Genomic DNA, 22,442 nt, shown 5'->3' on the forward strand with positions numbered 1-22,442 from the left:
GGGATTCACTAAATCGACTAATACTTCTGCTGCCGAGACGACGAGTGCACTACCCACCGATATGAGGAGTAAAGAGAAGAGCAAACGTGAAGAGATTGAGAAAAAGAAAAAAAAGGACAGTCAACACACGTGAAGATGATCCCATAGACGGAGTGTGAAGTGACCAGTTGGCGTGTGGTGGATGATGGGGTTGAATTGGAGGAGGATAGGTGGTATGATGAGTGTGTATCACTGTATGGTATGTGTACACGCTGTGCATATAACAAAGGTAATGTCTTTCTCTATCTAATTTGATCTATTCACTGCAGTAATCATAATCATATTCATAGCAAACAAAACGTTGCTTGTATGAGATGGTTCAACTGGGGTGGGTTATTATTATATTCACCTTCATCTTCATCTTCACCACGCGTCCAAGAACTACATTAGAATCGCGTATCAATTATGCTCACCATATAACTACTCCGTTCTATTTGTTTTAATATTCTGAATATAATGTAATAATTGATTGTGCGATTGTGGGATTGGACGGCCCCGGCTTCGGGTCTCTTCTTCTTCCTTCCTTCCATCTCGAGGCCCTCAAGACTCCTCCACTGAAACTCAATCCTCTCAACCAACCGACTTGAAAACATCAGGATGACTGTCTTATTCATCCCAATTCATCCCAGTGTCAATAATGATAACATCCTTCTCCTCGGTCGGTCGGCGAGAATCCCTCATCTGCCTCGTCTACTCGAATTAATGTGGGATAAGCCAACCGTCTAGCGCGCGACTGATGCCATCGGTCCTCGATTCGTTCCCTCTCTCAGAGTCTCCACGGTTCCGGCCCAGTCTTCTTTCTTGCTGGACTCTGTCACAAATTACTATCATAGGCAATCGCTTTCTCCCGACCCCCAAGCTAGGCTGTGGGGAGGAAAAGGAATTCTTCGCGCCGTAACCGCACACCCACCCTCACAGACGGATGTGGGTATGATTTATTAGAAACGCAGCCTTTGCCATCGCGCCTGATTGCCGAAACGAAGAAAGCGAAGAAGACCAGACCGGACCAGACCAGCCAGAGACCCGACCAGATCGATCATCGACAACCACATTGAGAACCTCGCCCCAACAATCCTCCTCTTCCTCTCTTACTCACCCAATGCAAGTACTCCGTACATGGTTGATCATTCATTCATTCCGGCTCTGCACCCGTAACGGAAAGTGGAAAGTGGAAATGGACAGTGGAAAGCCCCGTCTGTTCTCTCCGCACCGTGACGCCTACTCAGCCATGCACTGCAATCACTAGGCGGGTCCGTTGCCGGCTTAGATCCACCATCTATCCGACCCATATTGATTGCCATCCTCTGCTCTCCTCTATTCTCTCTCCTCTTCAACTAATGCCGTTAGTAATTGCGGTGGACTGCTCGTTCTTCACTCTTCCAATTCTTCTTTTCCTTTTCTACTTCGCCGCGTATGCAATGCACGAAATCTCGCAGTACCATCCATCCCGTAGCGCGAACGTAAAAAACCACCCTCCTCCCTTCGCAATTTCGCCTTGCCCGGCTTGGAGACTTGGGTCTGACTTGATACGTTTCTCTAAAACATGTTCAAACCCCCCGGGATTTCCACCTGCCGCTTCAGTGGTGAAACGGAATTAACTTACATATTCAAACTGCATTTCGTCACGTGTCGTGTACACAGTACAAGTAATTACCATCAGGACAGGACAATATAGCATTGCCTCAAACATTGCGAGGCAGAATAGTCAGAAATCTCTCACATGGAACAGACACATGACATATAATCTACAGTTACATATAAGTTATGCAACTTCGCAACTGGGTAAATCACACGTGTGTATGTACATGTACATTCCACATACCCTTCGCATATATACCTACTTGGGCATGAAATAACTCGCACGCAAAACGAGGCGATCACTTCTCCGGCAACAAATTGCATACGTACCTACTTAGGTACTCATACATACCACACACCATCATCCTCATTGCCTGTCACCCTGGGCTACAAAACCACACATAATCCCGAAACTCAATGCAGCCCAAGCAAACCGGACATGTCCCACCTCTGATCCCATCAATAAATACTCATTATTCCCAGAAACCCACCGTTAGTCGTTCTCATTAATTCTCCGTGCTCTAACGCAGTCAGCAAATGAAACCAGAGCAGCGCAGACATCCACGCCTGGCTGGCGAAGTGCAGGCAGCACAGGCTCCCAAGAAACCGTATCAACACGCGCTGATGTGAGAACGAGCAAACGAACACATGCATTGGTCTCGGTAGGTTGAAGTGTATAGGAGGCGTCGATGTCTCCATCCCATTTCACACCGTTTACGCTCGTTGGAGGACAGACGATGTGCTTCCTCAAACAGTATTTCCTATCGCCTCCCAATGCACCTATTCCACCTGCCCAGGTACTTAGGTCAGGTACTTATCAACGATTCAATGTGAGATGATATCAATTACCGCCGTCACCATCGTGACACCCACCACCACCACCACCACCCCCTCCCTCTCCCCTCTCCATCACCTACCCAGTCACGCCTTATCAACCATCTATGTCATCTACCTACCTAACATGCCATACACACATATAACAAATCGATAAGTGCCGTCACCACCGTCATCCCCAAGTTCCAACATGACCTCATACACTCACTCCACCCAATGCACCACACAACATACGCCCCATGCATCCCTCCCCTCCACCTCTCCTCCATCAAATCACACCGATCAAAACTATCACACTCCCCCATTTCTCTACATTCCACCCAATCATTTTTTCCTTGGAAATACTTCCGTGGTAAAATAGGTAGCGTATCAACCTATATCACGCATGCTCACGCTCATACTTCGTTTATTCGAACGTTCGCTCGCCTTGGTAATGTATGGTAGGGTAGGGTAGAGTAGGTATAATGCAGCCTTACATCACGCCTCACGTCCATGGTTGCGCTCGTGAGGCTGTTACCCGCGCGCTCGCTGGCCTGGGCACCATGACTGAGTCACTTGTAATTTTTTTCGTACTTTCACACGTGTATATGGGGTGTTTGAATTATTCGTTCTTCTTTCGTTTTGTTATTTCATAAATCCATATAAATCCATATATATGTACAATTTTTATCCCATGTTTATCTTATCATCTCCAGGTATATTCAGTGCATCACACATGCCCTTTCTTCTTGTAAAAGAAATCTCTCCCTTGGAGACTGTTTATGACTGGAAATGATGAAAAATTGAAAGTTTGAGAGATTGAGAGATTGAGAGACTGCCTGCTTGTGATGTAAAAGAACCCCTGGCTTGTGAATATAGAGATAATATACTGGATGGAATTGGATAGGGAATTGGTAGGTATGATAGAACACACGTCTGTATGAGGGTATGAGCATGTAGAAGGCTAGGATGAGCTCATTGAGGATGAGCTTGTCGAGGATGAGGTCAACGAGGATGATGTTGATGAGGATAAGGTCGACGAGGAGGACAAGGTCGACGAGGATGAGGTCAACAAGGATGAGGACGACAAGCATAAGCATAAGGACGTCGAGGATAGGGTCAACGAGGAGGACAACAACGTTAAGGACGTCGACAAGAACAACAACGACGAGGACATTGACGAGGACACTGACGAGTGCGTTGACGAGGACATTAACGAGTGCATCGACGAGGGCATTGACGAGTGCGTCGACGAGGGCATTGACGAGTGCGTCGACAAGAACAAGGACGAGGACAAGGACGTCGAGGAGGACAAGGTCAACGAGGATAAGGACGATGGGGATAAGGTAGACGAGGATAATGTTGACGAGTATGAGCACGTCGAGCATGAGCACGGCAAGCATGAGGACATCAAGTTCGACAATAAGATATGTATTAAGTAGTCGGATATCTATCTACCTTCCATTCCCCCTTCCATCCTTCTCACGCTTCAATCATCGTGAACTTCGACCAACAAGGAGCCCGCACCTTGCCATCCCTCCTGTCGTACGTATGTGTTCAATCTATGGTGTACGCTTCTCTTGGCTTTTATCTCGTCCGGTGAGCGGATGGTTGAGGTAGCGAGATTGCGAGGGAAAGGCGAAGTAGTGCTTGGAACTCGACTTGCACATCGTTGTTTCTGTGGTAGGGGAGGGGACGGGGATGGTGTTGTGGGTTGTGGAGGACGTAAACACCTCTCTCATTGCTCCACTGAATTGCTGTGAATTGAAGGGTAAGAGGCAGCAGAGGCGAGCACAGTGGGTAGGAGGGTAGAAACACAGGGCTAGGTAAGGTTGTACGGGTCTGTTTATGTACGGGGAGGATGGGGATGCCGGTTTGGTTGATAAAATGTTGGGGGTTTTGGTGGTGATAGGTGGCGGGGTGGTGCCGGGATGCTCGATATGCTCGTTGAGGATTTGTCCTCGTCAAGCTCGTCAAGGGCTTGTCCCCGTTCAGTCCGCTATCCTCGTCGAGTAGCTGACTCCGTCGACCTGGCTGTGATCGTCGAGGTGGCTGGATCCGTCGACGTGATTGTGATCATCCTGGTGCCTGGAGCCGTCGAGCTAATCGTACTTGTCACAGTTGAGGTCTTCTTTGACGTGGATGTTCCAAATGGGGTGACTGTCTCCGTCGTAATTGTTGTCGTCGTTGATGTGGTGGTTGTTGACGCCGTGGCTGTTGTTGTAGTGGCTCGTGATGTAGTGGTTGTCGTGGTTGTCCAGCCTGTCTTGGTCGTCGTCGTGGTTGTTGAAGGGGTGGTCGGAGGCATCACGATATTGTTTGTCGAAGGTATCGAGAACTGCATCCAAGGCATCGTTGAAGTTGTTGCTGGAGTGTTGTTGAAGTTTTCGTTGAGGTTGTTGAATTTATTAGGTAGGTGGTCTTGTCGTTGGTGATTATATACCTAGGTAGTTGGTCTTAGCGTTGTTGATTTGTTTGTTGCCTTGTCATTGTTGAACTCATCATTCTTAAAGTCAATGACATTGTTGCCTTTTTTTGGTGAATAGTGATGCTGTCATTATTAATGTCGTTGATGTTATTATCGTCGCCATTATCGACCAGGCACCCCCGCTGCACTGTTGTCAAAACCTCGATGGTGATTTCATTTCATCCTCATGTGTGCTATTGGTAGTGGTGGTGGTGCGATTATCGGCTATTGAGACAAGTGAGTTCACGTTCTATGCTTGACGATTCACGGGGATTGTGTAGGTGAGGCGTGGTAAGAGGGGTGAAAGGGCCACGTTGTAGTGGTGCTTGATATTCGAGACCCATCATGTTCGATTTGTTTCTCGGGGTCGTTGGGGGAAGTCGTTGGGAAATTGTGCGATGACGTTGTTTATTTAGACGATCCGGAAAGAAGACATAGAGAGAAAGAAAAGTCGAGAAGCATAATATGATATGCACAGGGGGTGTAGTATCTTCGAGTCTTCAAGGTTGGGACTCTTCTCAATATAAGGAATGGTGGATCCTCGCACGCCGTCGACAAGCGGTGGTGGAAGGGATAGACGTGATATGACATGGAGTGGAGAGTGAAGGCCGATATAATCATTGACGCTATGTTTTGCTATCGTGATAACCTATAGAGTCCGAAAGGATCGATTGCTAGACGCTGGAAGGAGTGATAAAATATCAGTAGAAAACGACGAGAGTGGGAGAAATAACAAAGCGTAGAAGAAGGCGAAAAAGGACAGGAAGAAACTGGTAGCACGCTGAGAACGAAAGGAAAACAAGCAGAGAACTGCTAAAGGAGAGGCAAATAAACACAGATAGGCAGACATACATACAGAATCAGACAGTCAAATTCACAAAAGCCACCTGCCTGTTTGTTGCTCAATAGCAAAACCGTCCGCCCAGAAGCATTTACCAGAGAAAGATTTTCTATCTCCCAGACTGAATGCAAGACTCAGGAAAGTTTTTGGAGACGCCTAGGAGAATCGAAAATGTACAAGTAAAGAAAGTGGTGATTGGGGGAAAAATCCGGGGAGTAAAGAAAGATTACCTCCTCTCCTGTGCCAGATGTCTCTTCCATCCGTGATGGAAAAACCCCAGTGTATCTACAGCTTCCGTCCTTCCATACTCTTTCATTTACCCAGAAAGGAGCAGTGACCGTACTTCTGTTTTCATGTATCGTAGAATCCGCTAGTAGTCCACACTTTCTTCTCCTTTTGAATCCTTATCTCTGACCTCTTTCGTCACGCCAATAGTTTCCCGTGGTATATACCGATCGCTCAAAGATGCTGCGCATGCTTCAACATCTGAAGACGCTTATTTTCCTCCTCCAATACGAAGAAGTCGTTGATGGCCATCGTAAGCTGGGTGACGATATGATAGACATCATCCTCAGTGATGTTGTACGCGGGAGCGAGAAGGGCGTGGTCGCCACAGTATCCATCCTTTGAGCCCGAACCGGCGTATACCTTTAGTAGATATGGCTCACGCTGAGCTGTGATGACATGCATTGTCAGCTTTGATGTTACATGGCAATCATTCACTGGCTCACTTACCAAAGTCCATGAATTTCGTGGCAATTTTGCGCTCCGGGTGGAAAGGCTGCCTTCCAGCCTTGTCCTCCACAAAGATGATCTGATCATGGTTAGTCATATGAATGATGACAGAATGGTCAGCAGTGACTTACGCCCCGGAAAAGGCCTTTGCCTGGAAGGTATCCGACGTTAGGGTGCGAGCCAATGGAATCCTCGAGGCACTGATGCAGAAGCTCTCCCATGCGAGTCACATTCTCGAGAAGATTCTCATCCTCGATGATCTTGAGGACCTCAAGGCCGGCGGCACAGCCCAAGGGATTGCCCTGGTAGGTGTGTCCATGAGCGAACTCACCGCTACCCTTCTTGAAAGCCTTTGCGACGCGGTGATTGAGAAGCATGCCTGAGATGGGGAAGCCGCCTCCAAGCCCCTTGCCGACAGTTTGAATATCCGGGACGACTCCTACATCTGGGTGCTGCCATGCATGCAACGTGCCGCAACGCCCCATGCCACACATCACTTCGTCGAAGAGGAGCAAAGCGCCGTGCTGATCGCAGAGCGCCCTAACCCCCTTCCAATATCGAGCTGCTGCAGGAACACATCCGAGTGCCTATAACTGTATCAATATACGCCCAGGGCGAAGTGTCTCAAACGATCGCATGGCAGTGGATCGGTTATAGCAGTGGGGAAAGGCTGGATTGGCAGAGGATTCGTCACTTACCGCCCCCACAATTGGTTCAGCGACGAAGGCAACAACCTTTCCGAGGTGGGTCTCGAATTTAGTCTTAAGTTCATCGAGCATACGGTCTGTGTACTGGTCTTCGGTCTCATATGGGCGCCTTTTGAAGTATGGATTGTAGGCGGAAACACGTGCAACGTTCTCTGCCAACGTATCCTCATACATGGCGCGGCGAGCCTTGTGTCCACTCACTGAAAGTGCAAACAACGTGTTCCCATGATAAGAATGCTCTCTGGCAATGAAGATGTTGCGCTTCGAGTCTTTGTCAACCTCGCGATGGTATTGCCAAGCACACTTGTAGCTGGCTTCGGACGCCTCAGAGCCTTACTGAAGTTAGCAAAGGAGAGGAAGAGTGAAATAAGGATAGAGACCGTATTTGGGGGGAAGTCTCACCTACCTGAAGAGTAAAAGCTGACTAGCGACATTTTGCCATCGGTAGAATTGATCAACTCCCTGCCATACTTTTCGCCAATGTGGGTCCTGTATGATAGTTGTGGACAGTACATGGGCCCTTCCTGGATCTGTCGTACTAGGGCCTCATTGATGCGAGCATTGTGATAGCCCATACAGACAACGGCAGCGCCAGTGGCGGCGTCGAAAATCTTGCGACCGTCCTCGAGCCAGAAGTAATTACCTTCTTCCCGGACCATTGTCGGTGGCAACTCCTTGAGATTTCGATGCAGGAGAACGCTTTGGTCCAAGTCTTGAGAATCTTCTGTCAATTGCTCCTGTGCCCTGCCGCCCATGGTGGAAACCACTGATGACAGTGAGTCGGATGCTATCGGCATTTCCAAGGATTCTAGGTAGAAACGGGTGTGAATCTTGAGTCCTGGGAAGTTGTTGCTGATATAAATTTAGCAGGAGGATGGAATGCAAGTGAATGGAAAGTTGTCGAAATGCAGCTTACCAGAATAGTGAATGTTGAGCTATATGGATGGCAGTGTTGTGGTTGGGGTTGTGGTTGAGTTGGGGCGTCGTAGTGAAGTACGCTAACGGAATGGTTCAACTTAGTGAGCCAGAAAATCGCAATGTGAAAGAGGAAGGGTCCGATAATGATCAAAGAACAGCAACGAGGCTACTCACCGACTCTTTTATGTCAATTGCTAGGAGCCTGCGTGGTCCAGCTAAGACGCGGCAGGCAGTCTCCGGATGGGTTGGTCATGTCATGTGCAGCCATCTGACCCCGATTTTGAGCATAATCAAGCCTCGTCGGTTTACCGGTCTTAGTCGATTACTATCCTCGGGCCGTAATAGTGCAACGTTGAAGGGTCTCCCTCCGTTCCACTTCGAGGAATTTCTGGGGTTTTGCGAGGCTATTCTCACGGAGACAAAGCCCACCCTCCAGAAGTCACATCTTGCAAACCATCTGCAGGTTGACGAATTGGTACCAAATCGAACATTTTAGCGCACTGCGGCCAAGCAAGCTGAATTCTGACGCAGGCAAAGATACGGCCGGCCCGTAGATCGTCATGACCATGCCATTCGTCGCCACTATGATTCGCGGCTTGACGTGATAGCCGTTTGAAGTTGCTGTGTAACTGCAGAACCAGGAGCAGATAATGCCGACGCCAGTGGCTGGACGCTATTTTACGATGCCCTCATGGCAAATATGCAGGGCGTACCCAAAGAAGGAAGTCAAGAACGTCGAGGGTGTGTTGATTATTTGGACCTGAAGGATACAGTATAATAATGACGGCTTCCAAGGTGCAGGCAACCCAGCTCGCGCCGCATCCGTAGATATGTATGGTTGGCTGGGTCGCCTATAGGCCCACGTCACTGGATCTATTAACGCTATACGCCGCACGCGCTCTGGGACAATGCACCGATTGTTGCCGAATCAGTGCTTTGAAAATCAGTAAAGCGACAGGCAATTTTCCGGAAGGATTCCGAAAAGGTAAATTGATGCTTCTGAACGTGGGGGGCTCGATAATGGAAGTTGAGTTGCTCCTATCGCTTATTACAGGATAGGTGAGGTCTGAGGACGGTACAGGACATGTGCGTGTACCATGTTACCCTCTTAGCATTCCTACTAAGTACCGGGACTGATGGGCAAAAGGTGAGCAGAGCGGCCCGAGTGCATCTGAATGGAACCATGCGGAGAGGCAGGAATGTTTGTGGACGGCAGACCACACCGATAGGCATCGCTACAGCCATCTACCTAGACCTGTACTGGATTTAGACACATGCAATGCCCTTAGGCGGTGTGGACACAGGCTATTTTAGTGTGCTATGTGTTGCTCGAGGGAATGATGGGCCCGCCTGAGTACGAGATTGGATCGAAGAGATGTGTAAGAGAGTTCCGTGTAAAAGCAGGGCTGGGATCAGCTTTACATCATGTGACAACAAGCGAGCGGTCCTGGTCTAACAGCCAACGAATAATGGAAGAGCAAGCAGAAAGCATTGCAAAGGGACAGTTGCAGACATGCAAGGGGCCCTTACGACCACGTTACCGGCCGTGTCCTACATGGTATCAGCACGAATTCAGAGCCTGCACATGTGGCCTGCAGACGAGTAAGAAGGCGTTCGGCAGATGCAAGATGCGGCAAGGGGCCAATGTAGGAGAAGCAAACTCTGGGATTGGAAACTGGGGGTTGAGGTGGTGGTTCTGGGAATAGGGCGACCGGATCTTTGGAGCATGTCTAAGCCGTGGCGCTAAGAATCAGAAAGACATCAATGTTGCTGCTATGGGGTGAGGATTAACGTTGACCCAATTGTAGGGTTCACATTTCCTGTAACAGATCGGTGAGGAGGGGGCAACGCCGCAAGACAAAGAGAATGATATGCAATAAGGCGTTCTTTTGGTCACTTTCCCTCTCTTTCTTTTTCTTTTCCCATCGGCCTCGCCGCAGGAGTAAGCAGTAAGTGGGAGGTGGGAGGCTCCGACAGTCACGGCCGCCATCTCTGGATATTTTGACTCGACTCGACCTGACCTGACCGGGCTGATTTGATCGATCAATCAATCAATCAATCAACCTCTGAGGACTCTTACCGCACTGGTGGCGCCTCGCCTTAAAACTTTAGCCGGGACGGGGTTGAACCTTGAGGGAGAGTAGAGCAGGGACATTTGATTGACAGGCGAGGAAATGGGTGTCAATGGCTGTGAATGGACGATATCAAGGAGCTCAAGATGACAAGAGACGCTTGAACGGATCGCAGGTCGGATGTTACCAACCAGATCGAACAAAGGGGCGGTATGTCTGAGCACTAAGGCAGTAAATGTACTAGACGAAGGAGAGAATCTAACTGAATCATCCCCAGATCCGAGGTTGGAAGCTGTTATGGTTGGAGGGAGAGGGTCAGCTAGTAGGGTACGGTAATCACTCCGGGCTGTGTGGAAGGATGGATTGATTCTCGTGCCGATAAGTCACTTGTGATTGAACCCGTCCCCGTCCACGGTTCGAGATTTTCTTGGGACGAAAAGGACCAACGCATTGAATCCAAATTCTGTTTCCCGAGATTCGGCACGACCAGGGATCCCGATGGCCGTGTGTGCGTGCCGTGTGAATGACATGTCATGAATCATGCTAGCCCTAGCCTGATGTTGGTTCGGCTGAGTTGTATAGTTCAGGATTGTTGCACGAGTACGAGTGTAACCATCAAGGACAGGGGGGATGATGGGACGAAGAGCTTGGAGATGGGATAGGACGGGATGGGATGGGATGGATGAAATGGGATGAACTCATAGGTGCTCCGTAGACTGTTAACCAAACGAGGTAATAATAGTAGGGAGGAGAGTTCATAGTAGAGTACTCCGTAGAGACGGAGGGACAAAGCGCCCCACGCCAAGATTTGACGAAACATCCCACTTGCAGCATCCCATCTTACTTTTGTATTCTGCCACTCTCAATACCGAGTCTATTCTCAACTCAACCCAACCCAATCCACCACACTTATCACAGTGCACACATACCCAGGGCCACGTACACTACGTACCGCGCCATTACTGTACATACACTGTACCCCTCGACGCCGGTTGCCAATCCCTGTCAGACACTCGCTACAGTATCTTCCACACATCACTACGGACGGACCCAATCGATCCAATTCCACTCGATTCGACCTGTCTCCTCTTCGCGAACCCTACTCCCTGATAACACATACGCCCAAGGCTTCTTCAACTCGCTTGCCTGTCTACACCTCCCTAGCAATTGCGAACGCTAAGCTACGGGCGAGTTCCGTCATTTCACCAGCCTAAACCCTGCTCGAGAACCCGAACTCGACCTTCACAATGAATCCCCGCGTCGAGGAAATCAGTGATTCGGACTCAGACCCGCCTGAGATGGACCTTTCTGACGTACCCTCGTTGATTAGCCCCGCTTCGATCCCCACATCCTCGTCCATGCCGACGCAAATGCTCCAGCCGCAATCCCCTGCCATCAAAGCCTCTGCAGATCGGGAAGCATCCAAGCATTACCAATGTCTCTATCCCATCTATTTTGACAAATCCCGTACACGGGCGGAGGGGAGGCGAGTCGGCGATCAACTGGCAGTAGAGAATCCTCTCGCGCGCGAAATGGCAGATGCCGCGGCAAGCCTGGGCTTGAAGACTGTGTTCGAACCGGATAAAACACATCCTAAGGATTGGAGCAACCCTGGCCGCATACGCATCTTGCTCAAAGAGGATGGCAAGGTGATGGACCACAGAATCAAGAACAAGCATCACCTGTATATTCTTATCAGCCAGTACCTGCAACAGAACCCTACTGAAAAGAATACCCCCTTGAGACTCAGGATCGCCGGTCTCCCAACTCCCAAAGAGCCTTTGCCGGAGCCTGCTGTCCCCAGGGGATGGAAGGTGAACACCATCCTCCCTCTCCATTCGCCTGCTTTGACAGGAGGCGGTGTTTCGGAGAATTTCTTGCAAGATATGATGGCAGAAATGGGCGAAATGGGTGGGATGCCCGGGATGCCCGCACTGCCTGGCATGATGGGTGGAGGCGCATCGAGCACTGGAGGAGAGGGAAAGAAGAAAAAGGATAAAAAGAAGAAGTGAACTCCAAGCCAGTCATGAAAACAAAACTTTTCGTATTACCAAGTTCACACAAATATACAACGCACACCAGTCTACGGATTCCCGGTGTATGGGCCTCTGACCATCCACTACCAGCGACGACATGCCGAGTCTACAACCTCAAGATATCTTAGTTGACCTAAATTCGGTTGACAAACCTCCCGTGCCCATTTCTCTATGCGGATTGGGTGACGGTGGGATCCATAGCATGCGTTAGCTTCAATGCGAATAAGATCCCGCTTGCATTGCATTGTTCAATGTATCGAACGATCTTCGAACTAATAGTCGTCGCTCCAACCTATCCTGTTTGATTCAATTGTCTATGTTGACCTATTAATGTCTCACAAGACGCAAGTTCTAGGTACAGGCTACTGACGCAATGCTCATTCTACCCTTGAAACGCCATCTCGTCGTTCGAATTGGCTGACCATTTTAGTGGAACACCAGCCCGCATAATGTTACTTCTTTCCATGCAAGCAACCCCTCAGCTTCTGACAATCTCCAATAGTGCAACTGATGTTTCTTCGAGCCGTGATCGTCACACCACAATTCCATAACACCCAGTCCCTCATCGCTATGCTTCTGTCTGACCGTTCAACCTTAGCCAGCATCGCTTTTGTGGGCGCCTCACAGGCGGTGAGCAGACGCTCCGGCATCTCATTCGCCTAAGCAGCAATCGTGCAACCTCAATCCAGAGTATATTGACTCGCGGCACGTTCTCCCCGCTCCGCCCCTCCAGCTCTTGTAACAGTAAGCTTTCTGGTTTCCCCATGCTCGTCCATCGATCGAATTTCCCCATTGGCGTCAATCCCTGATCGAAGCCAGGATCCCAACGAACATACAGTTTCCGCACCTCCATCACACTTGTCTTGGGAGCAGTGAAGCGATCATTTCCAATAATCCTACTGCTGCGACCTCTCTCCACTCTTCTTCGACCCACTGGATCAGCCCTATCTTCGCATATGCTGTCCCATAACTTGCACCATCCATTCCGTTCTAGACTTCCAAACATTGCATGTCCACACGCTGTACACGCCCACTCGCGATCATAGATACCACAATCAAAGTCCTTCTCAACGCAAGCCAAGCGAACAATCACCGTCGTCCCTGATCACCTCGTCCGGAATTGTCCCCTTCTCCCAACTTCCACAAAGAATAAGGCAACCGTCACTGCATTCCCTCGCATCAGCCGCCCCTATTAGCCTCCCTATTAGACTCCAAGAAACAGGTCCCACGACCGCCAGGTCTTGTCATCTCCCCCAGCTCGCATGGTTCATGCATACGTTCTTGCATGCATGTCAATCCATATCCGGTAAGGGGTTGACGTCAATAACGTGCAAAGCAGCCGTCCCAGCACTACTGCATGCATGAGCCGATTCGACTGGCAATCGTTCCCTCGTCCCATGGCGGCGTCGTCCGACCACCACGACGTGTGGAAACAAAGTTTCTCAGCGTTTCGGTCGGCACTGCGGCACTGCGGCGTCGCTCTCTGTGTGTGTCCTTCTCTTCGTTTATGGGATGTACTGGATCCCCCCTCTTTCCCGCTCTCTGGACGGGCCGCCGCGCGAGAATCATCATTGGAGGGCGAGCTAAACAATGTGACTTAATGGTGTACACTCTTTGGGGGCTGGCCCTTATGGACGAAATTATGGGCCGGGAAAGGTTTATCGTGCTTACGTCTTTCTTCATTCCGGTGACAGTGCCGGTGTCGTGAACGGTGAGGAGAGATATCCTCACGCCCATGATGATTGAAGAGAGTCTGCTGAGGTAATCGACTCTACTTCGCTTGGGCTTGCGGATATCCGCTCTGTGCTCTAGTGTCGATGTTTTGATAACTGTGCTTACTACTCATTCATGATCGCCGGCATGTTTGTACGAAACCGTCAATTCACTATCGGCCAGTTGCTATCGACCACCCTCTGAGAAAGAGCACGACATTGAATGAATACATGGGTACCAAGTGGTTTACATGACTCATCAGCGATTTTCATGGAAATTTGTGTCATTTGAAAAGAAACCTGCTACACATCCTACGCAGCCAGCCAGCTACGCCTCTCGAGTCCCCAGGAATGCACTCCCAACACACAGTCATCATCATGCCTAGCGAAACGCAAAAAGGTAAACTCCCACCAAAGAAGAAAGAAAAGAAACCCCGAAGAAGAAAGACGGGACCAAAAGGCTGACTCCCCTGTCCCATCCCAGCTCATCCTATCTCAACACCCGCTTAAACACCTGCCTGCTGGGCGAATCCCAACCTGGGTGTCGCGCTCAACTCATGAACAACATACTTGCTCTTCAAGAAGATGTCTCCAAAGATGCTGAACGGCAGACCGTCATTGACCTGGATGCCACCGAAGCAGGTCGTGCTGCCAGTCTCCAGGGGCGCGTAGTTGATGTATTTGCCAGGGACGACCTGCTTCGCGCCGCCGATGGTGGCGGTGAAGTCTGGGAGGGTGGCCGAGCAGGGGAAGACCCAACCGCCCGCGTTGGTGCTGTCGAGCTTCGCGCCGCTGACTTTGGCGTAGTATGCCTTCACGATGGCGGTGGGGAGGTAGAGGAGGGTTGTGCCTGTGTCGCCGATGGCGGGGATGGACGTCTTGACCTCGGCGCCGGTGCCGACGGCGTAGCCAGTGGCGGTGAAACCCCAGAAGCCGTCGCTGTTGTCAACGTTCACATATGTGATATCGCCAGTGTACTTGGACTTGTCGATGAAGCCGAAGTCGTAGGTACCGGCGGCGTGGTACTTGAGGGTTACGGCGAAGATAGGGGAGGGGAGGTTGCCCTTGATGGTGTCGAACCAGGTCTTTGACGGCGTGGGCTTGATGGTGTTGAGGGAGCTGAAGGCCAGGCCGAGGAGTCCGTCAGTGTCGGTGTCGCGCTGGAAGGCGGCGGAGACGGATGTTGCGGCTTCGACTGCTTGAGAGGTCGCAGTCACGCCGCCAACAACGACTTTGTCGGCGTACACGGTGCCGGATGCTCCTGATCCATCGCCGTAAGAGATCTTCCAGGTTGCGCCTGCAACCTTCTTGCTTGCATCGACTTTGTAGTAATCGTGGCCGGTCAATTGGCTGGAAGCTTGAAGGGACGAGAACACCCATCTGAGAGAGAGTTAGCTGCTACTCTTTTTCTATGTCTGATGTGACAGTCATGATTTGAAGAGGCGAATTTTCGTAAGAGTCGTATTGAATGGCTGGACTGCCCCCTTCTCTGCTTATCACGCTTTGACAGCCATGCAATCCAACAGGATGGCATAAGACACTGCAACATGCCAGAAAGGACTTTATGTTGCGTCATGACCATGGCGCGATAATGTGCGATATCTGGTCCCGATGCACTCCAATGCTTCCGACTTGGCAGCATCTCTGACTGCCCAATCGGGCAGCGGATGATATGGAAGAATAAAGGTACTCACAGATCAGAACTGCCGGTGTCGAAATCGAGTTGCAACGTCGAGCTTCCAACGGTGACAGGCGTAAGATATCTGCATAATTGTTCAGTCAATGATGCTCGTGGCAACTGGGCTGAGAATATGTCGGGAGTCCTTACAGAGAATCGTACTGGTCGCCTGGAACAGCTGGGGCACTGCCGTTCGGACCGGCGGCCGCCGCGATCGAAATGGCTTCCGGCACTGCGACTCCATGCTTGCGCAGATCCTTGGCCATCTGCGTAGGTCCATGCTTGACGAATTTCTTTCGCTCGACTTGGCCGAGGGAGAAGGGCTTGCGCTTCTGGACATCAACTGGAGAGCCCAGGATGACATCAGAGAACGCCAACAGGGTGGCGAGAGCAGAGAGCGAAGGCATAATGGAAGGAATTGCACAGGAGCACCGTACAGACAGAAGAACAAATGAGCGAGAGGAGAGCGACCTTTAAAGCGAATTCGGCCCTGAGGATGGTAGTGCTTGGGAGTACAGAAGTCGAGTAACGTAGAGCAATACGACTCTTATATAGTTGTGTCGCTGGCACGACGACGATATGTGTGCTGTATTGCAAAGCACTCAAAAACGTTCCGAACATGCTGGGGATCGACATGCTCAATCAAATTCGCGGCCACTCAATGCGAAATGTCCTATCTTGGCAGTTGAGTATAGTAGCCTGGTGTGTACATCCGTTGACCTTCTGCTTTAGGCTGTGTTCCGATACTGACCATCTAAACGACTCATTATAATGCGCAATGTGTGCGATAGCTCATTTGTGAATTAGTGTTGTTCCCTTGGGAGCGGCTTCAGGCCTTCGAGGGAACCAGTAGGGAACATGGGTAAGAAGACGCAATTGTAGAGAATATATTGCATCGACCAATAGTCTAAGAGGCAATGTACTGCCACAAAGATGCACCTTGGACAAAGTAGCAGCTCACAAACTTGGTGGGGATTTTCATATAGCAGGTGGGCGGGAATAATAGAGTTCTATTGGTAGGATGTACAAATGATAACGGAGCAGCCGTCTTCGCCGTTACTGTGTTCAATGGATGTCAACCTTGCAACATTGAAGATGATGCTGCCCTGCACGAACAAGCTCCGTTGGCCACTTAAGCCTCTGGCAAGCCTGGTCAAGCATTTGGATCCGAGCTTGGCGGATTGAGTTCCTAGGTCTGAGGCTTGTTGGTTGGTCAGAAGATCTTAGAGCGACGGATCGGCCGTATTTCAGCGACTGGGGTGTGCGGCAGTGAATGAGCACCTTCCAAGGAGAGCGATCTTCTTCAATATAGAACATCCTACTATGTCTAGCGTCCGTCGAGACCTACACGGATTTCACCGACCCAGCTAGAGCGTACAATGGATTGGAGATACACAGCACGTCTTGGAAGGGGCCCCAGACGTGATTAACGGATCGCGTGCATGAAACGACGGTGCAAGCGCATCATTAATGTCCGAAGACGCCGAAGTCCCGTTCCTTGCTATACTGTCCAAGTTGTACTGGACACAGGAAGGGAAAATACACCATTGCCAAGTATCGTAAGACCATAGAACATTTCCTTGTGTCTTTGTGCCTACACACTTATGTCGTTGACAGGTATCGTCTCTATCACGAGACCTTTGGTGACCAAGCGGCTACCCGCATTACCCATCACAAGTGTTCCACCCTTGTCCAATAGTAACGCATCAGGTTGGCCGAAATACAATGCAGAGTTTGATCAGCTCGACATGAACTCCGGATTCAAGGTCCTAATATGTGCATTGAGAATGCCTACATGCATTAGACCCTCCATCTTTGGTTCGGTTCACACATTTACTTGTGGAACATGCAATGTCGTCAATTGCTCTTTTGATTGCAAGTACTAGAAGAATACCGTGATAGGAAAGCATTGTTGCTCATAAATCTAAACATCTGATCGGAGCATTCATAAGCTTGCCGTCTCTTCCAACCAGCCTCGGCCTTTATGGTGCAATGTAGGAATGATAACCATTTGACCAAAAGCTTCTTTATGCGCTAAGCATTGTTGGTCTATTCGCTTCGTATATTAAAAGCTTACAGCGAGGCGTGGGGGCGTAAGTGTATGGATCATGCCGCAATTTCGCCACCATCTTCTACGGCACCTTGCAACTTGCTGAGGGCTTCCTGGTACATTCTCTTTCTATCCCAAGTCACGTCCCGTTCGCTAAGTTCTTGTCGAGTTACCTTCCTTTCTCCTCGATTAACGACACCGCCAGTTGCAATAGTTTTCCAGAACCACGCTGCTTCATTCTTGGCCACGAGTGTCCAGGCCTGACCAGCCTTCCCTGCTCTTGCCGTTCTCCCAACACGATGAACGTAGCTTGTAATTGACGATGGTATGTCATAGTTCACGACGTGGGTAATGTCAGGGATGTCTAGTCCTCTCGAAGCTGCATCGGAAGCCACTAGAATCTTGGTTTTTCCCTGAGCAAAGTACCTGAGTATTTTCTGTGATGCTTTCGATGTAGCTGACGGCGCCATTGCTTTCATGTATGGTACCAGTGGTGGCTCAAGGAAGCTTAGTAGATGTAAAAGCCTCGAGGCGTTCTCGTTGCTCTTGGTGAAAATCAAAACGCGACTTGAATGTCTCGCCAGGGTAGCACCTAGGCCCGGTTGGTTCGAACCTGACTCCGCATTGGAATCGGACTCTGAGGTATCCTTAGATTCATTGTTGGAACCATCTTCGCTGAAGATATGATAAAGCAATAGATAGAGGAGATACAAAGGCTTTTTGGATCCATCCGAGACTGGTAGGCCGAATTCATCGAGAGTTGTTGGCAGCTCGAACACATCGCCATCCGCCGCAGATAGTCGTTGTTCATCGAGATCATTTTCCACAACGACAAGCTTCGGCCGCCTTAATCTGAGCGTGCCCAGCTTCGTCAGATCTTTCTTCATGGTTGCACTCAATATAACCTTGGTAATTTGCCTTCGCTTTGGTAAGGCGAGAGATATGATAGACTCCGGACGGAGATGACGGGACGCAGAATCGTCTGTAGAGTAACTAGATGTGTCTCGTTCTAACGCATCCATGACTACGTTTGACCAGCCTTGGAAATTTTGATTCAAGAGCTGATCAGCCTCATCAATGACCAGCCAGCGAACTGAATGGAGTGAAAAGCCATCAGTTGCTTCGATATGCTCCACAAGACGACCCGGAGTACAAACGAGGATATCAACACTCGATTCATACTTTGGTACATGGTCAGGGGCCATAACCGCAAGATGGTCGCGAATGCTACCTCGCTGGGTGAAACCCAAGTTCGACTTGGGGTTAGCTTTTCCCTGTCGCTCCTTCGACCGCCTTGGATCATATTGCTGCCGTATCCGCACGAGCATATTCTGTTCCGTTGTGAGAGGCACACTGCCTTGTGCGGCTGCAACCTTTAGCCTTGTTCCGACGCACAGCTCCTCGGCAACTTTGACCACCTGATCAACCAATTGTCTGGATGGAACTATGACAATTGCAGACAGTGTTGTAACCGCTCGATCTTTCAATGCCGCGACGATTGGAAGGAGATATGCGAGTGTTTTGCCTGATCCTGTCCTGGCCGACACACAGATGTCGCCTAGGTGTTGCTCAAATCCGGGTTGTAGCATTGGTACCAAAGCGGATTGAACAGCCAATGCGTTTTCGTAACCTTGTTTCTTCAATTTGACCAGCATTACTTCGTCAACACCTAAACTAGCAAACGGCGCAGCTTTCGTCGAGCTCACGGTGATGGGTTTGGCAAGCCACGTTGGGAGGGTCGAAAACGTGGGTTTGAAGGGAGCGTCAGGCACGGGAGCTGGTTGTAGGAGTGGTACCAGATCTAGGAAAGAGGTCAGTAGGTTGATCTTTGCGAAATCATGGCTGCTGCGCTTGATGTTTGTACGTACCATGTAACTCTTCGGCTGGCGCCTCTTCCTCTTCGGCATCCTTGTTCTTGTTGTTGGCACTCTCCTGAGCAGATAACTTCATAGATTTCTCGAATTTGGACAAGATTGATCGATGTTTCTTTAAACTTGGGTCAACCTCGTCTGCCGCAACCTGAACGTCGGAACCTCTCTTGCGCTTTTTCGCTCGTGGGGCAGGCTCTGGCGTAGTACTCCTTTCGTCCTGATCATCTTCGTCGGAGGCCTCTGAACTCGAAGAACTCGTCTCTTCTTCAAGCTCGTCATCCGGAGTTTTGGTAATGAGTGTCGCATTTGGACTTGATCTTTCTTGTTTTGCTTTGCTCGGAGTGGATGTAATGGAGGCCATGGGTTTGGACGGAGGAACCCATCGCGTATAGAGTTCCCCGGGCATCGTTATGGTGAGGAAATGTAGAAGAATCGCAATGCGCAATTCGATTTCTAAGATTGAGAATAAATTCAAGATGGACAGAAGAAATTCCAATGGCGCCAAGGAAGATCGGAGCTTTGATGCGCCGACATCTTACTAGCAGGGGTAAAGCTACAGCGATACGCTAGCCCCTTCTTTCTTCTACATGGCAACTTCTCTAAACGTTCCATTCAACATTTCCGTAGGAGAAATCGACGCCATCACCAAATCTGACAGCGGGAAGCTTAGATGTCAGTCTCATGAGCTTGCGTTGACTTGTCATGTTTGAAACTCTATCGCCTGCTTTGCCCTGCGGAGGTCTTCCGTGTATTCAGTCAATATGCCGTACAATATTGCGTACGTCTGATGACCCTCATTGGCAGATAGATCCTAATTCGTGCATTCTAGTATGATCAGCGACTACTTCTTCCCACAACCAGGCATGTTTGTCCTTGTGTTGCTAGAACTCTCTTCTAATGATTTCCAGGTGGTGTTGAGAGTCACATATATCAGCTCTCGAGTGTTAGTTCTTCATTCCTCTTTCTCATTCCATCTGTACTAAGTAAGACATAGAAACTCATAGATCGGGGCCATAAGGTCATTATCGTGACACATGCATATGCTGGTCGAACAGGTGTGCGATACCTCACGAATGGGCTCAAAGTTTATCACGTCCCCTTTTGGGTGATATATCGGGAGACGACATTCCCTACTGTCTTCTCATTCTTCCCTGTCTTTCGAAACATCGTCATCAGGGAGCAAATTGAAATTGTGCATGGACATGGCAGCTTAAGCAATCTCTGCCACGAAGCAATCTTACATGCGCGGACGATGGGTCTGAGGACGGTGTTCACTGATCATAGTCTGTTCGGCTTCTCAGATGCAGCAAGTATACTTACAAATAAGTTGCTAAAATTTACTTTAAGCGATGTGGATCACTGTATCTGCGTCAGCCATACTTGGTACGTTATACCCTTCCCAGAATAGATTTGTGCGGCATCTGACCAGTGCAATAGCAAAGAAAACACCGTCTTGCGAGCCTCTCTGGACCCTTTAATGGTGTCCGTCATTCCGAATGCAGTTGTCGCGGAGAACTTTCAACCCCTGGAGCATGCTTCTTCCCACGATGCACCGGGCCCACCGCATCGCTTTGGACCACATGACATTATCAAGATTGTAGTCATTTCGCGTCTGTTCACTAACAAAGGCACCGATCTCCTGGTTGCCGCCATACCCCGCATTCTTGCTTCAAACCCCAACGTGCGATTTATTATCGCAGGCAGTGGGCCTAAAGCTATTGATCTTGAACAAATGATAGAAAGGAATGTCTTACAAGAGAAGGTCTTGCTATTTGGCCCAGTTAGGCACGAAGAGGTCAGGGATGTAATGGTACAAGGGCATATCTATCTTCATCCATCTCTCACAGAAGCCTTCGGAACTGTCATTGTTGAGGCTGCATCCTGCGGCCTTTACGTAGTCTGTACGCGCGTTGGAGGTATACCAGAAGTCTTACCGCGCCATATGACCGAATTTGCGGCCCCTGAGGAGGATGATATTGTTGCTGCAACTGAGCGCGCAATTGCTGCTTTGAGGGCGGGCAAGGTCCGAACGGAGCTTTTCCACAACCAAGTCAAGCAGATGTACTCGTGGACAGATGTTGCACAGCGCACAGAAAGAGTCTACGATGGTATCAGCGGCGCCCTTAGCCATGATGAATTCTACCAGGGTGCTGGAGCTGGTGGTGCTTGGAGTGCAACTCGAGGACGTGCCGGCGTACAGAGCTTCGCGCTCATCGAGAGACTGAAGCGATACTACGGCTGCGGAATCTGGGCCGGCAAATTGTTCTGCCTATGTGCAATCATAGATTATCTGTTATACGTATTCTTGGAAATCTTTGCGCCCCGATCTGGTATCGATATTGCAAGGACATGGCCGAAGAAAGACCCAGTCAGGAAGGAGGTAGACACTGGGATGGCCCGGAAGAAAAGCTCGAGACACCGCCGGGAGAAGAGAGAAGAGTGAGACAGCTCATTTCCACATACTTGCCGTCCCCGCCGAAGGATTTCGCAAAGGCAATCAAGACTTCAGAATTCGAATGTACGCCCTCCGAGAGAATTGTACATACGTACTTCGATGTCCCATGTGAAAGATATCCGATCCTTGCAACACACTCCGCGAGCAAAAGTTCGAATCGCTTATTGGAGAACGCATAATAGGAGAGATGAATGCGAATCTCACCTGGGGTATCCACGTTAGCACGTAATTCTGAACGTGCTTACCTTAGTAAATGGGTCATTCGACATCCTTACTTAGCAACTTATGCGTGAGAAGGATGGGAAGTCAACGATCCGATGCAGGTAAATGAGGGGACATAAGGTGGGGTTATAATAGTCTTTGAAAGCTGCAGTCAAGAGGCACAGAATGAGAGAGCTCCCGGTTATGGGAGCCTCGCACGCGCCAGACCACGCTCTGTTGGTCTGCGCGAACTCGACCAAAGAACCGCC

General features: G+C 49.7%; 9 protein-coding genes across 9 annotated transcripts; 6 read left to right on the top strand and 3 right to left on the bottom strand.

The window, feature by feature from the left end:
* The first annotated feature begins 2,518 nt into the window (after nt 1-2,518).
* Nucleotides 2,519-3,151, top strand: BU24DRAFT_427157 (uncharacterized protein). The gene has a single exon (XM_033529154.1). The coding sequence runs from the start codon at nt 2,642-2,644 to the stop codon at nt 2,810-2,812; it is 171 nt and encodes a 56-aa protein (XP_033379296.1). The 5' UTR covers nt 2,519-2,641; the 3' UTR covers nt 2,813-3,151.
* Nucleotides 3,152-3,323: 172 nt separating this feature from the next.
* BU24DRAFT_466709 (uncharacterized protein) lies at nt 3,324-3,872 on the top strand (the record flags this gene model as incomplete). The annotated part of the gene is made up of 2 exons (XM_033532391.1): nt 3,324-3,344; nt 3,399-3,872. 2 exons carry the CDS (start codon nt 3,324-3,326, stop codon nt 3,870-3,872), a joined length of 495 nt encoding a protein of 164 aa, XP_033379297.1.
* A 394-nt stretch (nt 3,873-4,266) lies between these two features.
* On the top strand, nt 4,267-5,085 carry BU24DRAFT_49748 (uncharacterized protein). Its single transcript, XM_033534269.1, has one exon. The coding sequence runs from the start codon at nt 4,362-4,364 to the stop codon at nt 4,863-4,865; it is 504 nt and encodes a 167-aa protein (XP_033379298.1). The 5' UTR covers nt 4,267-4,361; the 3' UTR covers nt 4,866-5,085.
* A 1,112-nt stretch (nt 5,086-6,197) lies between these two features.
* On the bottom strand, nt 6,198-7,935 carry BU24DRAFT_355867 (PLP-dependent transferase; the record flags this gene model as incomplete). Its single annotated transcript, XM_033523871.1, has 5 exons — nt 6,198-6,412; nt 6,474-6,552; nt 6,605-7,060; nt 7,172-7,512; nt 7,587-7,935. 5 exons carry the CDS (start codon nt 7,933-7,935, stop codon nt 6,198-6,200), a joined length of 1,440 nt encoding a protein of 479 aa, XP_033379299.1.
* A 100-nt stretch (nt 7,936-8,035) lies between these two features.
* Nucleotides 8,036-8,763, top strand: BU24DRAFT_49757 (uncharacterized protein). Its single transcript, XM_033534281.1, has one exon. It carries the CDS (start codon nt 8,124-8,126, stop codon nt 8,592-8,594), a length of 471 nt encoding a protein of 156 aa, XP_033379300.1. The 5' UTR covers nt 8,036-8,123; the 3' UTR covers nt 8,595-8,763.
* Nucleotides 8,764-11,028: 2,265 nt separating this feature from the next.
* BU24DRAFT_427165 (signal recognition particle, SRP19 subunit) lies at nt 11,029-12,498 on the top strand. Its single transcript, XM_033529155.1, has one exon. It carries the CDS (start codon nt 11,418-11,420, stop codon nt 12,180-12,182), a length of 765 nt encoding a protein of 254 aa, XP_033379301.1. The 5' UTR covers nt 11,029-11,417; the 3' UTR covers nt 12,183-12,498.
* Nucleotides 12,499-14,160: 1,662 nt separating this feature from the next.
* BU24DRAFT_50008 (Asp-domain-containing protein) lies at nt 14,161-16,358 on the bottom strand. The gene is made up of 4 exons (XM_033534332.1): nt 16,348-16,358; nt 15,747-16,295; nt 15,613-15,681; nt 14,161-15,298 (listed from the first exon to the last, which is right to left on the bottom strand). The coding sequence occupies exons 2-4, from the start codon at nt 16,001-16,003 to the stop codon at nt 14,425-14,427; spliced, it is 1,200 nt and encodes a 399-aa protein (XP_033379302.1). The 5' UTR covers nt 16,004-16,295; nt 16,348-16,358; the 3' UTR covers nt 14,161-14,424.
* Nucleotides 16,359-17,702: 1,344 nt separating this feature from the next.
* On the bottom strand, nt 17,703-19,923 carry BU24DRAFT_436305 (P-loop containing nucleoside triphosphate hydrolase protein; the record flags this gene model as incomplete). The annotated part of the gene is made up of 2 exons (XM_033530147.1): nt 17,703-19,447; nt 19,515-19,923. The coding sequence occupies 2 exons, from the start codon at nt 19,921-19,923 to the stop codon at nt 17,703-17,705; spliced, it is 2,154 nt and encodes a 717-aa protein (XP_033379303.1).
* A 355-nt stretch (nt 19,924-20,278) lies between these two features.
* On the top strand, nt 20,279-21,960 carry BU24DRAFT_436306 (glycosyltransferase family 4 protein; the record flags this gene model as incomplete). The annotated part of the gene is made up of 4 exons (XM_033530148.1): nt 20,279-20,299; nt 20,437-20,460; nt 20,512-20,900; nt 20,955-21,960. The coding sequence occupies 4 exons, from the start codon at nt 20,279-20,281 to the stop codon at nt 21,958-21,960; spliced, it is 1,440 nt and encodes a 479-aa protein (XP_033379304.1).
* Nucleotides 21,961-22,442: the final 482 nt, after the last annotated feature.

Source organism: Aaosphaeria arxii (genome assembly GCF_010015735.1).
Source record: "Aaosphaeria arxii CBS 175.79 unplaced genomic scaffold BU24scaffold_10, whole genome shotgun sequence".
Lineage (NCBI taxonomy): Eukaryota > Fungi > Ascomycota > Dothideomycetes > Pleosporales > Aaosphaeria > Aaosphaeria arxii.

What these genes read in the sequence shown, in the direction of transcription:
- BU24DRAFT_427165 (XM_033529155.1), top strand. Translation starts at nt 11,418, where the DNA reads ATGAATCCCCGCGTCGAGGAAATCAGTGATTCGGACTCAGACCCGCCT.
- BU24DRAFT_49748 (XM_033534269.1), top strand. Translation starts at nt 4,362, where the DNA reads ATGCTCGATATGCTCGTTGAGGATTTGTCCTCGTCAAGCTCGTCAAGG.
- BU24DRAFT_49757 (XM_033534281.1), top strand. Translation starts at nt 8,124, where the DNA reads ATGGCAGTGTTGTGGTTGGGGTTGTGGTTGAGTTGGGGCGTCGTAGTG.
- BU24DRAFT_50008 (XM_033534332.1), bottom strand. Translation starts at nt 16,003, where the DNA reads ATGCCTTCGCTCTCTGCTCTCGCCACCCTGTTGGCGTTCTCTGATGTC. An exon ending in GGCGACCAGTACGATTCTCT is followed by an intron (nt 15,682 to 15,746) that starts GTAAGGACTCCC and finishes ACAATTATGCAG; the next exon opens with ATATCTTACGCCTGTCACCG. An exon ending in GACACCGGCAGTTCTGATCT is followed by an intron (nt 15,299 to 15,612) that starts GTGAGTACCTTT and finishes ACTCTCTCTCAG; the next exon opens with ATGGGTGTTCTCGTCCCTTC.
- BU24DRAFT_427157 (XM_033529154.1), top strand. Translation starts at nt 2,642, where the DNA reads ATGACCTCATACACTCACTCCACCCAATGCACCACACAACATACGCCC.